Source organism: Pararge aegeria, chromosome 1 (assembly GCF_905163445.1).
Source record: "Pararge aegeria chromosome 1, ilParAegt1.1, whole genome shotgun sequence".
NCBI lineage: Eukaryota > Metazoa > Arthropoda > Insecta > Lepidoptera > Nymphalidae > Pararge > Pararge aegeria.
Window position 1 is genome coordinate 1842416 of NC_053180.1, and position 16590 is coordinate 1859005.

At 37.3% G+C, this 16590-nt stretch overlaps 1 protein-coding gene across 1 annotated transcript in view; it reads left to right on the forward strand.

The window, feature by feature from the left end:
- The window catches only part of LOC120633583 (probable aminopeptidase NPEPL1), a 259058-nt gene that overhangs the window by 13323 nt on the left and 229145 nt on the right, over positions 1 to 16590 (forward strand). The window contains exons 7-9 of the mRNA XM_039903834.1: positions 52 to 197; positions 1528 to 1592; positions 1771 to 1862. Of these exons, the coding sequence (XP_039759768.1) occupies positions 52 to 197; positions 1528 to 1592; positions 1771 to 1862 (303 nt within the window). The remainder of the gene's footprint in view (positions 1 to 51; positions 198 to 1527; positions 1593 to 1770; positions 1863 to 16590) is intronic.

Sequence of the window (16590 nt, forward strand, 5' to 3'; positions counted from 1 at the left end):
TGAAATTGTCCCTAAGTATAACGTGGTCTTACCTCTTTCTTTTTCTTACAGACCTCCATGGTAGGTATGAAGGGCGATTGCGGCGGTGCGGCCGCGGTGCTGGCGGCCTTCTCCGCACTGGTGAAAGCCAAACCCTCCATCAACCTACACGCGGTGCTGTGCCTCGCCGAGAACTCCGTTGGGCCCCATTCTACCAGGTGAGTGTGCTTTTGGCTTACAGGTATTCCATTTTATATCAAGGTAACTTATATTTCAGTTATAGCCTTAATGGGTAGCGCTTCGACCTCCCTTTGGGGGGGATCGAGTTTGATCTCCGGCACGCACCTTTTCAGTGTCACTCAGGATGATGTAAGAGTTCTAACGCTACTCCATACACCCGAATCTTTTCAGGCAAAGTAATTATGGAGGATTAATGAACCTCACATACATACATGCATACACATATATACATACATACATACAGTGGCGTGCATTTCATACATGCAACAAAGCACTGCATACCCAAATTATTTTATATACCTCGTATTGGAGGGGGATATTTCTATTGTATGCTATATATCTGCTTTATGCATACCCTGGCCGAAGACCCTGTGCACGCTACTGCATACGTACATGCATATATACACATACATACATGCATACATACATACATATATACATACATACATATAGTGTAAGAAAGTACATTAAAAAAAAAGCATTCAAAGTGCTTTAAAAAGGTAGGTAAGTTTGGAGCAATTATTGAAATTATTCACAAAGGAAGGCATTTACATTGCAACGCGCGGCGGTTAAAAAGAGTGCTGACTGACTGACATAAACCGGTGATTTTATGCATACAAATTACCTAAAAAAATAACAGTGATCAGTTTTTTGTTTCATTATTTATCTATAATAATAAGTTAGTTTATTGTATACACTAAAAAACATTATTTAATTTAATCGCCGCAATGGCAGTCAGCTCTAAAAACTGATTTACTGATTTAACGCGCTGGTCGGTCGTCGGAGAGCTTACTGGACATAGGAGATGCGATCTACAGACTACATTATACCAAATGAGTATCACAATAACTTGTTAAGTACCTCACAAAATAATATTATACAGTAACTTACAAATATCATGTTAACTTTTCCTTCATTATATATATATATATATATATAACATGTGATGATGCGAACAACTTCTGCTTCTCGAATAACCATTTTAAGCGTCGTAAAATTAAAAGAAGATACTACTGCACTTGCAGCAATAAAAAAAAACAAAACAGTTGTCGAGTGCTAATACACTGCGTTAATTTAAACTTAAAAGGTTAATGATGACGGTCCTGAAAATATCGTAAATAAATATGTCACTTACCTGAAATGCATTTCATTTTGTTTAAAACTAAGTAAATAATTATAAAAAAAATCAACTTAAGTTGACATTTATTCACAAAAAAAAATTAGGGCATTTTTGTGCACGCCAATTTATATAAATGAAAATGTAAAGTTATGAAGATGTATTTTAGTAGTTCTATTATTGTTTTCCAGACCTGACGACATCCATCAACTGTATTCAGGACGCACAGTCGAGATCAATAATACAGACGCAGAAGGTATTTTTTTTTTTTTGGTTTCTAATAATCAATTGAACTACGAATACAATATGGTCGCACTATCCCCCATTCCTTTACCCGTCAGAAGTTATTGTTCAGCAGTTAATTGCAGAATTTGCTAAAAGCAGAGTTCAAGTAAAGAATTTTCACAAATAAATCGCGAGAATATTCTTTGCAGGTCGTCTAGTACTAAGTGACGGCGTTGTGTTCGCTCAGCGGGATTTAAAGGCGGATACGATCGTCGATGTAGCCACACTTACTGGCGCGCAGGTGAGAATATATCTTATTTTTTATGTAGTAAGTAACAATTATTGCTCGTATTAAGTTTAAATGTGTGTTGTAACTCAGATTGGATTATCTGATAAGTTTAACTTTAATGCTGTTGATATTAACACTAAATACTCGCAGCAGAAGACGTAGAGAAGACAAGTAGCACGTCTTATTAGCACTTTCGATAAAATATTAGGCAGAAAATTTGGAAGTTCGACTTTTGAGCTCGTGTATTTTAAATTGTGTGCACAGTGGCGTTAAAACGTTTATTCTAACTAAAAGCAGCACTCTCTGGCTTTCCGAATACATATTCTTTTTTCGCTAGAGTGCCTTATTTAAGCAAGGGTCCCCCCTTTAACTAGACCCGGGAATGCCATTTTTTCGACGTTTCGTGAATCTATATACCAGGAGCGTAGCAAATGGGAAGAGATTGCGCATGTAGAAGAATTGGTCATAGTTAAGCTGATGCTTATCTAAGTAGCTTAGATTGGATTATCTGATTAGTTTAACTTTAATGCTGCTGATATTGACACTAAATACTCGCAGCAGAAGACAAGTAGCACGTCTTATTAGCACTTTCGATAAAATATTAGGCAGAAAATTTGGAAGTTCTACTTTTGAGCTCGTGTATTTTAAATTGTGTGCACAGTGGCGTTAAAACGTTTATTCTAACTAAAAGCAGCACTCTTTGGCTTTCCGAATACATATTCTTTTTTCGCTAGAGTGCCTTATTTAAGCAAGGGTCCCCCCTTTAACAAAACCCGGGAATGCCATTTTTTCGACGTTTCGTGAATCTATATACCAGGAGCGTAGCAAATGGGAAGAGATTACGCATGTAGAAGAATTGGTCATAGTTAAGCTGATGTTTATCAAAGTAGCTTAGATTGGATTATCTGATTAGTTTAACTTTAATGCTGCTGATATTGACACTAAATACTCGCAGCAGAAGACAAGTAGCACGTCTTATTAGCACTTTCGATAAAATATTAGGCAGAAAATTTGGAAGTTCTACTTTTGAGCTCGTGTATTTTAAATTGTGTGCACAGTGGCGTTAAAACGTTTATTCTAACTAAAAGCAGCACTCTCTGGCTTTCCGAATACATATTCTTTTTTCGCTAGAGTGCCTTATTTAATTCCCCCTTTAACTAGACCCGGGAATGCCATTTTTTCGACGTTTCGTGAATCTATATACCAGGAGCGTAGCAAATGGGAAGAGATTGCGCATGTAGAAGAATTGGTCATAGTTAAGCTGATGTTTATCAAAGTAGCTTAGATTGGATTATCTGATTAGTTTAACTTTAATGCTGCTGATATTGACACTAAATACTCGCAGCAGAAGACAAGTAGCACGTCTTATTAGCACTTTCGATAAAATATTAGGCAGAAAATTTGGAAGTTCTACTTTTGAGCTCGTGTATTTTAAATTGTGTGCACAGTGGCGTTAAAACGTTTATTCTAACTAAAAGCAGTACTCTCTGGCTTTCCGAATACATATTCTATTTTCGCTAGAGTGCCTTATTTAAGCAAGGGTCCCCCCTTTAACAAGACCCGGGAATGCCATTTTTTCGACGTTTCGTGAATCTATATACCAGGAGCGTAGCAAATGGGAAGAGATTGCGCATGTAGAAGAATTGGTCATAGTTAAGCTGATGTTTATCAAAGTAGCTTAGATTGGATTATCTGATTAGTTTAACTTTAATGCTGCTGATATTGACACTAAATACTCGCAGCAGAAGACAAGTAGCACGTCTTATTAGCACTTTCGATAAAATATTAGGCAGAAAATTTGGAAGTTCTACTTTTGAGCTCGTGTATTTTAAATTGTTTGCACAGTGGCGTTAAAACGTTTATTCTAACTAAAAGCAGCACTCTTTGGCTTTCCGAATACATATTCTTTTTTCGCTAGAGTGCCTTATTTAAGCAAGGGTCCCCCCTTTAACTAGACCCGGGAATGCCATTTTTTCGACGTTTCGTGAATCTATATACCAGGAGCGTAGCAAATGGGAAGAGATTGCGCATGTAGAAGATTTGGTCATAGTTAAGCTGATATTTATCAAAGTAGCTTAGATTGGATTATCTGATTAGTTTAACTTTAATGCTGCTGATATTGACACTAAATACTCGCAGCAAGAGACAAGTAGCACGTCTTATTAGCACTTTCGATAAAATATTAGGCAGAAAATTTGGAAGTTCTACTTTTGAGCTCGTGTATTTTAAATTGTGTGCACAGTGGCGTTAAAACGTTTATTCTAACTAAAAGCAGCACTCTCTGGCTTTCCGAATACATATTCTTTTTTCGCTAGAGTGCCTTATTTAAGCAAGGGTTCCCCCTTTAACTAGACCCGGGAATGCCATTTTTTCGACGTTTCGTGAATCTATATACCAGGAGCGTAGCAAATGGGAAGAGATTACGCATGTAGAAGAATTGGTCATAGTTAAGCTGATGTTTATCAAAGTAGCTTAGATTGGATTATCTGATTAGTTTAACTTTAATGCTGCTGATATTGACACTAAATACTCGCAGCAGAAGACAAGTAGCACGTCTTATTAGCACTTTCGATAAAATATTAGGCAGAAAATTTGGAAGTTCTACTTTTGAGCTCGTGTATTTTAAATTGTGTGCACAGTAGCGTTAAAACGTTTAATCTAACTAAAACCAGCACTCTCTGGCTTTCCGAATACATATTCTTTTTTCGCTAGAGTGCCTTATTTAAGCAAGGGTCCCCCCTTTAACTCGACCCGGGAATGCCATTTTTTCGACGTTTCGTGAATCTATATACCAGGAGCGTAGCAAATGGGAAGAGATTACGCATGTAGAAGAATTGGTCATAGTTAAGCTGATGTTTATCAAAGTAGCTTAGATTGGATTATCTGATTAGTTTAACTTTAATGCTGCTGATATTGAAACTAAATACTCGCAGCAGAAGACAAGTAGCACGTCTTATTAGCACTTTCGATAAAATATTAGGCAGAAAATTTAGAAGTTCTACTTTTGAGCTAGTGTATTTTAAATTGTGTGCACAGTGGCGTTAAAACGTTTATTCTAACTAAAAGCAGCACTCTCTGGCTTTCCGAATACATATTCTTTTTTCGCTAGAGTGCCTTATTTAAGCAAGGGTTCCCCCTTTAACTAGACCCGGGAATGCCATTTTTTCGACGTTTCGTGAATCTATATACCAGGAGCGTAGCAAATGGGAAGAGATTGCGCATGTAGAAGATTTGGTCATAGTTAAGCTGATGTTTATCAAAGTAGCTTAGATTGGATTATCTGATTAGTTTAACTTTAATGCTGCTGATATTGACACTAAATACTCGCAGCAGAAGACAAGTAGCACGTCTTATTAGCACCTTCGATAAAATATTAGGCAGAAAATTTGGAAGTTCTACTTTTGAGCTCGTGTATTTTAAATTCTGTGCACAGTGGCGTTAAAACGTTTATTCTAACTAAAAGCAGCACTCTCTGGCTTTCCGAATACATATTCTTTTTTCGCTAGAGTGCCTTATTTAAGCAAGGGTTCCCCCTTTAACTAGACCCGGGAATGCCATTTTTTCGACGTTTCGTGAATCTATATACCAGGAGCGTAGCAAATGGGAAGAGATTACGCATGTAGAAGAATTGGTCATAGTTAAGCTGATGTTTATCAAAGTAGCTTAGATTGGATTATCTGATTAGTTTAACTTTAATGCTGCTGATATTGAAACTAAATACTCGCAGCAGAAGACAAGTAGCACGTCTTATTAGCACTTTCGATAAAATATTAGGCAGAAAGTTTAGAAGTTCTACTTTTGAGCTAGTGTATTTTAAATTGTGTGCACAGTGGCGTTAAAACGTTTATTCTAACTAAAAGCAGTACTCTCTGGCTTTCCGAATACATATTCTATTTTCGCTAGAGTGCCTTATTTAAGCAAGGGTCCCCCCTTTAACTAGACCCGGGAATGCCATTTTTTCGACGTTTCGTGAATCTATATACCAGGAGCGTAGCAAATGGGAAGAGATTGCGCATGTAGAAGATTTGGTCATAGTTAAGCTGATGTTTATCAAAGTAGCTTAGATTGGATTATCTGATTAGTTTAACTTTAATGCTGCTGATATTGACACTAAATACTCGCAGCAGAAGACAAGTAGCACGTCTTATTAGCACTTTCGATAAAATATTAGGCAGAAAATTTGGAAGTTCTACTTTTGAGCTCGTGTATTTTAAATTGTGTGCACAGTGGCGTTAAAACGTTTATTCTAACTAAAAGCAGCACTCTCTGGCTTTCCGAATACATATTCTTTTTTCGCTAGAGTGCCTTATTTAAGCAAGGGTTCCCCCTTTAACTAGACCCGGGAATGCCATTTTTTCGACGTTTCGTGAATCTATATACCAGGAGCGTAGCAAATGGGAAGAGATTACGCATGTAGAAGAATTGGTCATAGTTAAGCTGATGTTTATCAAAGTAGCTTAGATTGGATTATCTGATTAGTTTAACTTTAATGCTGCTGATATTGACACTAAATACTCGCTGCAGAAGACAAGTAGCACGTCTTATTAGCACTTTCGATAAAATATTAGGCAGAAAATTTGGAAGTTCTACTTTTGAGCTCGTGTATTTTAAATTGTGTGCACAGTGGCGTTAAAACGTTTATTCTAACTAAAAGCAGCACTCTCTGGCTTTCCGAATACATATTCTTTTTTCGCTAGAGTGCCTTATTTAAGCAAGGGTTCCCCCTTTAACTAGACCCGGGAATGCCATTTTTTCGACGTTTCGTGAATCTATATACCAGGAGCGTAGCAAATGGGAAGAGATTGCGCATGTAGAAGAATTGGTCATAGTTAAGCTGATGTTTATCAAAGTAGCTTAGATTGGATTATCTGATTAGTTTAACTTTAATGCTGCTGATATTGACACTAAATACTCGCAGCAGAAGACAAGTAGCACGTCTTATTAGCACTTTCGATAAAATATTAGGCAGAAAATTTGGAAGTTCTACTTTTGAGCTCGTGTATTTTAAATTGTGTGCACAGTGGCGTTAAAACGTTTATTCTAACTAAAAGCAGTACTCTCTGGCTTTCCGAATACATATTCTATTTTCGCTTGAGTGCCTTATTTAAGCAAGGGTCCCCCCTTTAACAAGACCCGGGAATGCCATTTTTTCGACGTTTCGTGAATCTATATACCAGGAGCGTAGCAAATGGGAAGAGATTGCGCATGTAGAAGAATTGGTCATAGTTAAGCTGATGTTTATCAAAGTAGCTTAGATTGGATTATCTGATTAGTTTAACTTTAATGCTGCTGATATTGACACTAAATACTCGCAGCAGAAGACAAGTAGCACGTCTTATTAGCACTTTCGATAAAATATTAGGCAGAAAATTTGGAAGTTCTACTTTTGAGCTCGTGTATTTTAAATTGTGTGCACAGTGGCGTTAAAACGTTTATTCTAACTAAAAGCAGCACTCTTTGGCTTTCCGAATACATATTCTTTTTTCGCTAGAGTGCCTTATTTAAGCAAGGGTCCCCCCCTTTAACAAGACCCGGGAATGCCATTTTTTCGACGTTTCGTGAATCTATATACCAGGAGCGTAGCAAATGGGAAGAGATTACGCATGTAGAAGAATTGGTCATAGTTAAGCTGATGTTTATCAAAGTAGCTGAGATTGGATTATCTGATTAGTTTAACTTTAATGCTGCTGATATTGACACTAAATACTCGCAGCAGAAGACAAGTAGCACGTCTTATTAGCACTTTCGATAAAATATTAGGCAGAAAATTTGGAAGTTCTACTTTTGAGCTCGTGTATTTTAAATTGTGTGCACAGTGGCGTTAAAACGTTTATTCTAACTAAAAGCAGTACTCTCTGGCTTTCCGAATACATATTCTTTTTTCGCTAGAGTGCCTTATTTAAGCAAGGGTTCCCCCTTTAACTAGACCCGGGAATGCCATTTTTTCGACGTTTCGTGAATCTATATACCAGGAGCGTAGCAAATGGGAAGAGATTGCGCATGTAGAAGAATTGGTCATAGTTAAGCTGATGTTTATCAAAGTAGCTTAGATTGGATTATCTGATTAGTTTAACTTTAATGCTGCTGATATTGACACTAAATACTCGCAGCAGAAGACAAGTAGCACGTCTTATTAGCACTTTCGATAAAATATTAGGCAGAAAATTTGGAAGTTCTACTTTTGAGCTCGTGTATTTTAAATTGTGTGCACAGTGGCGTTAAAACGTTTATTCTAACTAAAAGCAGCACTCTTTGGCTTTCCGAATACATATTCTTTTTTCGCTAGAGTGCCTTATTTAAGCAAGGGTCCCCCCTTTAACAAGACCCGGGAATGCCATTTTTTCGACGTTTCGTGAATCTATATACCAGGAGCGTAGCAAATGGGAAGAGATTACGCATGTAGAAGAATTGGTCATAGTTAAGCTGATGTTTATCAAAGTAGCTGAGATTGGATTATCTGATTAGTTTAACTTTAATGCTGCTGATATTGACACTAAATACTCGCAGCAGAAGACAAGTAGCACGTCTTATTAGCACTTTCGATAAAATATTAGGCAGAAAATTTGGAAGTTCTACTTTTGAGCTCGTGTATTTTAAATTGTGTGCACAGTGGCGTTAAAACGTTTATTCTAACTAAAAGCAGTACTCTCTGGCTTTCCGAATACATATTCTATTTTCGCTAGAGTGCCTTATTTAAGCAAGGGTCCCCCCTTTAACAAGACCCGGGAATGCCATTTTTTCGACGTTTCGTGAATCTATATACCAGGAGTGTAGAAATGGGAAGAGATTGCGCATGTAGAAGAATTGGTCATAGTTAAGCTGATGTTTATCAAAGTAGCTTAGATTGGATTATCTGATTAGTTTAACTTTAATGCTGCTGATATTGACACTAAATACTCGCAGCAGAAGACAAGTAGCACGTCTTATTAGCACTTTCGATAAAATATTAGGCAGAAAATTTGGAAGTTCTACTTTTGAGCTCGTGTATTTTAAATTGTGTGCACAGTGGCGTTAAAACGTTTATTCTAACTAAAAGCAGCACTCTCTGGCTTTCCGAATACATATTCTTTTTTCGCTAGAGTGCCTTATTTAAGCAAGGGTTCCCCCTTTAACTAGACCCGGGAATGCCATTTTTTCGACGTTTCGTGAATCTATATACCAGGAGCGTAGCAAATGGGAAGAGATTACGCATGTAGAAGAATTGGTCATAGTTAAGCTGATGTTTATCAAAGTAGCTTAGATTGGATTATCTGATTAGTTTAACTTTAATGCTGCTGATATTGACACTAAATACTCGCTGCAGAAGACAAGTAGCACGTCTTATTAGCACTTTCGATAAAATATTAGGCAGAAAATTTGGAAGTTCTACTTTTGAGCTCGTGTATTTTAAATTGTGTGCACAGTGGCGTTAAAACGTTTATTCTAACTAAAAGCAGCACTCTCTGGCTTTCCGAATACATATTCTTTTTTCGCTAGAGTGCCTTATTTAAGCAAGGGTTCCCCCTTTAACTAGACCCGGGAATGCCATTTTTTCGACGTTTCGTGAATCTATATACCAGGAGCGTAGCAAATGGGAAGAGATTGCGCATGTAGAAGAATTGGTCATAGTTAAGCTGATGTTTATCAAAGTAGCTTAGATTGGATTATCTGATTAGTTTAACTTTAATGCTGCTGATATTGACACTAAATACTCGCAGCAGAAGACAAGTAGCACGTCTTATTAGCACTTTCGATAAAATATTAGGCAGAAAATTTGGAAGTTCTACTTTTGAGCTCGTGTATTTTAAATTGTGTGCACAGTGGCGTTAAAACGTTTATTCTAACTAAAAGCAGTACTCTCTGGCTTTCCGAATACATATTCTATTTTCGCTTGAGTGCCTTATTTAAGCAAGGGTCCCCCCTTTAACAAGACCCGGGAATGCCATTTTTTCGACGTTTCGTGAATCTATATACCAGGAGCGTAGCAAATGGGAAGAGATTGCGCATGTAGAAGAATTGGTCATAGTTAAGCTGATGTTTATCAAAGTAGCTTAGATTGGATTATCTGATTAGTTTAACTTTAATGCTGCTGATATTGACACTAAATACTCGCAGCAGAAGACAAGTAGCACGTCTTATTAGCACTTTCGATAAAATATTAGGCAGAAAATTTGGAAGTTCTACTTTTGAGCTCGTGTATTTTAAATTGTGTGCACAGTGGCGTTAAAACGTTTATTCTAACTAAAAGCAGCACTCTTTGGCTTTCCGAATACATATTCTTTTTTCGCTAGAGTGCCTTATTTAAGCAAGGGTCCCCCCCTTTAACAAGACCCGGGAATGCCATTTTTTCGACGTTTCGTGAATCTATATACCAGGAGCGTAGCAAATGGGAAGAGATTACGCATGTAGAAGAATTGGTCATAGTTAAGCTGATGTTTATCAAAGTAGCTGAGATTGGATTATCTGATTAGTTTAACTTTAATGCTGCTGATATTGACACTAAATACTCGCAGCAGAAGACAAGTAGCACGTCTTATTAGCACTTTCGATAAAATATTAGGCAGAAAATTTGGAAGTTCTACTTTTGAGCTCGTGTATTTTAAATTGTGTGCACAGTGGCGTTAAAACGTTTATTCTAACTAAAAGCAGTACTCTCTGGCTTTCCGAATACATATTCTTTTTTCGCTAGAGTGCCTTATTTAAGCAAGGGTTCCCCCTTTAACTAGACCCGGGAATGCCATTTTTTCGACGTTTCGTGAATCTATATACCAGGAGCGTAGCAAATGGGAAGAGATTGCGCATGTAGAAGAATTGGTCATAGTTAAGCTGATGTTTATCAAAGTAGCTTAGATTGGATTATCTGATTAGTTTAACTTTAATGCTGCTGATATTGACACTAAATACTCGCAGCAGAAGACAAGTAGCACGTCTTATTAGCACTTTCGATAAAATATTAGGCAGAAAATTTGGAAGTTCTACTTTTGAGCTCGTGTATTTTAAATTGTGTGCACAGTGGCGTTAAAACGTTTATTCTAACTAAAAGCAGCACTCTTTGGCTTTCCGAATACATATTCTTTTTTCGCTAGAGTGCCTTATTTAAGCAAGGGTCCCCCCTTTAACAAGACCCGGGAATGCCATTTTTTCGACGTTTCGTGAATCTATATACCAGGAGCGTAGCAAATGGGAAGAGATTACGCATGTAGAAGAATTGGTCATAGTTAAGCTGATGTTTATCAAAGTAGCTGAGATTGGATTATCTGATTAGTTTAACTTTAATGCTGCTGATATTGACACTAAATACTCGCAGCAGAAGACAAGTAGCACGTCTTATTAGCACTTTCGATAAAATATTAGGCAGAAAATTTGGAAGTTCTACTTTTGAGCTCGTGTATTTTAAATTGTGTGCACAGTGGCGTTAAAACGTTTATTCTAACTAAAAGCAGTACTCTCTGGCTTTCCGAATACATATTCTATTTTCGCTAGAGTGCCTTATTTAAGCAAGGGTCCCCCCTTTAACAAGACCCGGGAATGCCATTTTTTCGACGTTTCGTGAATCTATATACCAGGAGTGTAGAAATGGGAAGAGATTGCGCATGTAGAAGAATTGGTCATAGTTAAGCTGATGTTTATCAAAGTAGCTTAGATTGGATTATCTGATTAGTTTAACTTTAATGCTGCTGATATTGACACTAAATACTCGCAGCAGAAGACAAGTAGCACGTCTTATTAGCACTTTCGATAAAATATTAGGCAGAAAATTTGGAAGTTCTACTTTTGAGCTCGTGTATTTTAAATTGTGTGCACAGGTGGCGTTAAAACGTTTATTCTAACTAAAAGCAGCACTCTCTGGCTTTCCGAATACATATTCTTTTTTCGCTAGAGTGCCTTATTTAAGCAAGGGTCCCCCCTTTAACTCGACCCGGGAATGCCATTTTTTCGACGTTTCGTGAATCTATATACCAGGAGCGTAGCAAATGGGAAGAGATTACGCATGTAGAAGAATTGGTCATAGTTAAGCTGATGTTTATCAAAGTAGCTTAGATTGGATTATCTGATTAGTTTAACTTTAATGCTGCTGATATTGAAACTAAATACTCGCAGCAGAAGACAAGTAGCACGTCTTATTAGCACTTTCGATAAAATATTAGGCAGAAAATTTAGAAGTTCTACTTTTGAGCTAGTGTATTTTAAATTGTGTGCACAGTGGCGTTAAAACGTTTATTCTAACTAAAAGCAGCACTCTTTGGCTTTCCGAATACATATTCTTTTTTCGCTAGAGTGCCTTATTTAAGCAAGGGTTCCCCCTTTAACTAGACCCGGGAATGCCATTTTTTCGACGTTTCGTGAATCTTTATACCAGGAGCGTAGCAAATGGGAAGAGATTGCGCATGTAGAAGAATTGGTCATAGTTAAGCTGATGTTTATCAAAGTAGCTTAGATTGGATTATCTGATTAGTTTAACTTTAATGCTGCTGATATTGACACTAAATACTCGCAGCAGAAGACAAGTAGCACGTCTTATTAGCACTTTCGATAAAATATTAGGCAGAAAATTTGGAAGTTCTACTTTTGAGCTCGTGTATTTTAAATTGTGTGCACAGTGGCGTTAAAACGTTTATTCTAACTAAAAGCAGCACTCTCTGGCTTTCCGAATACATATTCTTTTTTCGCTAGAGTGCCTAATTTAAGCAAGGGTTCCCCCTTTAACTAGACCCGGGAATGCCATTTTTTCGACGTTTCGTGAATCTATATACCAGGAGCGTAGCAAATGGGAAGAGATTGCGCATGTAGAAGAATTGGTCATAGTTAAGCTGATGTTTATCAAAGTAGCTTAGATTGGATTATCTGATTAGTTTAACTTTAATGCTGCTGATATTGACACTAAATACTCGCAGCAGAAGACAAGTAGCACGTCTTATTAGCACTTTCGATAAAATATTAGGCAGAAAATTTGGAAGTTCTACTTTTGAGCTCGTGTATTTTAAATTGTGTGCACAGTAGCGTTAAAACGTTTAATCTTACTAAAACCAGCACTCTTTGGCTTTCCGAATACATATTCTTTTTTCGCTAGAGTGCCTTATTTAAGCAAGGGTCCCCCCTTTAACTAGACCCGGGAATGCCATTTTTTCGACGTTTCGTGAATCTATATACCAGGAGCGTAGCAAATGGGAAGAGATTGCGCATGTAGAAGATTTGGTCATAGTTAAGCTGATGTTTATCAAAGTAGCTTAGATTGGATTATCTGATTAGTTTAACTTTAATGCTGCTGATATTGACACTAAATACTCGCAGCAGAAGACAAGTAGCACGTCTTATTAGCACTTTCGATAAAATATTAGGCAGAAAATTTGGAAGTTCTACTTTTGAGCTCGTGTATTTTAAATTGTGTGCACAGTGGCGTTAAAACGTTTATTCTAACTAAAAGCAGTACTCTCTGGCTTTCCGAATACATATTCTATTTTCGCTAGAGTGCCTTATTTAAGCAAGGGTCCCCCCTTTAACAAGACCCGGGAATGCCATTTTTTCGACGTTTCGTGAATCTATATACCAGGAGCGTAGCAAATGGGAAGAGATTGCGCATGTAGAAGAATTGGTCATAGTTAAGCTGATGTTTATCAAAGTAGCTTAGATTGGATTATCTGATTAGTTTAACTTTAATGCTGCTGATATTGACACTAAATACTCGCAGCAGAAGACAAGTAGCACGTCTTATTAGCACTTTCGATAAAATATTAGGCAGAAAATTTGGAAGTTCTACTTTTGAGCTCGTGTATTTTAAATTGTGTGCACAGTGGCGTTAAAACGTTTATTCTAACTAAAAGCAGCACTCTCTGGCTTTCCGAATACATATTCTTTTTTCGCTAGAGTGCCTTATTTAAGCAAGGGTCCCCCCTTTAACTCGACCCGGGAATGCCATTTTTTCGACGTTTCGTGAATCTATATACCAGGAGCGTAGCAAATGGGAAGAGATTACGCATGTAGAAGAATTGGTCATAGTTAAGCTGATGTTTATCAAAGTAGCTTAGATTGGATTATCTGATTAGTTTAACTTTAATGCTGCTGATATTGACACTAAATACTCGCAGCAGAAGACAAGTAGCACGTCTTATTAGCACTTTCGATAAAATATTAGGCAGAAAATTTGGAAGTTCTACTTTTGAGCTCGTGTATTTTAAATTGTGTGCACAGTGGCGTTAAAACGTTTATTCTAACTAAAAGCAGCACTCTTTGGCTTTCCGAATACATATTCTTTTTTCGCTAGAGTGCCTTATTTAAGCAAGGGTTCCCCCTTTAACTAGACCCGGGAATGCCATTTTTTCGACGTTTCGTGAATCTATATACCAGGAGCGTAGCAAATGGGAAGAGATTGCGCATGTAGAAGAATTGGTCATAGTTAAGCTGATGTTTATCAAAGTAGCTTAGATTGGATTATCTGATTAGTTTAACTTTAATGCTGCTGATATTGACACTAAATACTCGCAGCAGAAGACAAGTAGCACGTCTTATTAGCACTTTCGATAAAATATTAGGCAGAAAATTTGGAAGTTCTACTTTTGAGCTCGTGTATTTTAAATTGTGTGCACAGTGGCGTTAAAACGTTTATTCTAACTAAAAGCAGTACTCTCTGGCTTTCCGAATACATATTCTATTTTCGCTAGAGTGCCTTATTTAAGCAAGGGTCCCCCCTTTAACAAGACCCGGGAATGCCATTTTTTCGACGTTTCGTGAATCTATATACCAGGAGCGTAGCAAATGGGAAGAGATTGCGCATGTAGAAGAATTGGTCATAGTTAAGCTGATGTTTATCAAAGTAGCTTAGATTGGATTATCTGATTAGTTTAACTTTAATGCTGCTGATATTGACACTAAATACTCGCAGCAGAAGACAAGTAGCACGTCTTATTAGCACTTTCGATAAAATATTAGGCAGAAAATTTGGAAGTTCTACTTTTGAGCTCGTGTATTTTAAATTGTTTGCACAGTGGCGTTAAAACGTTTATTCTAACTAAAAGCAGCACTCTTTGGCTTTCCGAATACATATTCTTTTTTCGCTAGAGTGCCTTATTTAAGCAAGGGTCCCCCCTTTAACTAGACCCGGGAATGCCATTTTTTCGACGTTTCGTGAATCTATATACCAGGAGCGTAGCAAATGGGAAGAGATTGCGCATGTAGAAGATTTGGTCATAGTTAAGCTGATATTTATCAAAGTAGCTTAGATTGGATTATCTGATTAGTTTAACTTTAATGCTGCTGATATTGACACTAAATACTCGCAGCAAGAGACAAGTAGCACGTCTTATTAGCACTTTCGATAAAATATTAGGCAGAAAATTTGGAAGTTCTACTTTTGAGCTCGTGTATTTTAAATTGTGTGCACAGTGGCGTTAAAACGTTTATTCTAACTAAAAGCAGCACTCTCTGGCTTTCCGAATACATATTCTTTTTTCGCTAGAGTGCCTTATTTAAGCAAGGGTTCCCCCTTTAACTAGACCCGGGAATGCCATTTTTTCGACGTTTCGTGAATCTATATACCAGGAGCGTAGCAAATGGGAAGAGATTACGCATGTAGAAGAATTGGTCATAGTTAAGCTGATGTTTATCAAAGTAGCTTAGATTGGATTATCTGATTAGTTTAACTTTAATGCTGCTGATATTGACACTAAATACTCGCAGCAGAAGACAAGTAGCACGTCTTATTAGCACTTTCGATAAAATATTAGGCAGAAAATTTGGAAGTTCTACTTTTGAGCTCGTGTATTTTAAATTGTGTGCACAGTAGCGTTAAAACGTTTAATCTAACTAAAACCAGCACTCTCTGGCTTTCCGAATACATATTCTTTTTTCGCTAGAGTGCCTTATTTAAGCAAGGGTCCCCCCTTTAACTCGACCCGGGAATGCCATTTTTTCGACGTTTCGTGAATCTATATACCAGGAGCGTAGCAAATGGGAAGAGATTACGCATGTAGAAGAATTGGTCATAGTTAAGCTGATGTTTATCAAAGTAGCTTAGATTGGATTATCTGATTAGTTTAACTTTAATGCTGCTGATATTGAAACTAAATACTCGCAGCAGAAGACAAGTAGCACGTCTTATTAGCACCTTCGATAAAATATTAGGCAGAAAATTTGGAAGTTCTACTTTTGAGCTCGTGTATTTTAAATTGTGTGCACAGTGGCGTTAAAACGTTTATTCTAACTAAAAGCAGTACTCTCTGGCTTTCCGAATACATATTCTTTTTTCGCTAGAGTGCCTTATTTAAGCAAGGGTCCCCCCTTTAACTCGACCCGGGAATGCCATTTTTTCGACGTTTCGTTAATCTATATACCAGGAGCGTAGCAAATGGGAAGAGATTACGCATGTAGAAGAATTGGTCATAGTTAAGCTGATGTTTATAAAAGTAGCTTAGATTGGATTATCTGATTAGTTTAACTTTAATGCTGCTGATATTGACACTAAATACTCGCAGCAGAAGACAAGTAGCACGTCTTATTAGCACTTTCGATAAAATATTAGGCAGAAAATTTGGAAGTTCTACTTTTGAGCTCGTGTATTTTAAATTGTGTGCACAGTGGCGTTAAAACGTTTATTCTAACTAAAAGCAGTACTCTCTGGCTTTCCGAATACATATTCTATTTTTGCTAGAGTGCCTTATTTAAGCAAGGGTCCCCCCTTTAACTAGACCCGGGAATGCCATTTTTTCGACGTTTCGTGAATCTATATACCAGGAGCGTAGCAAATGGGAAGAGATTGCGCATGTAG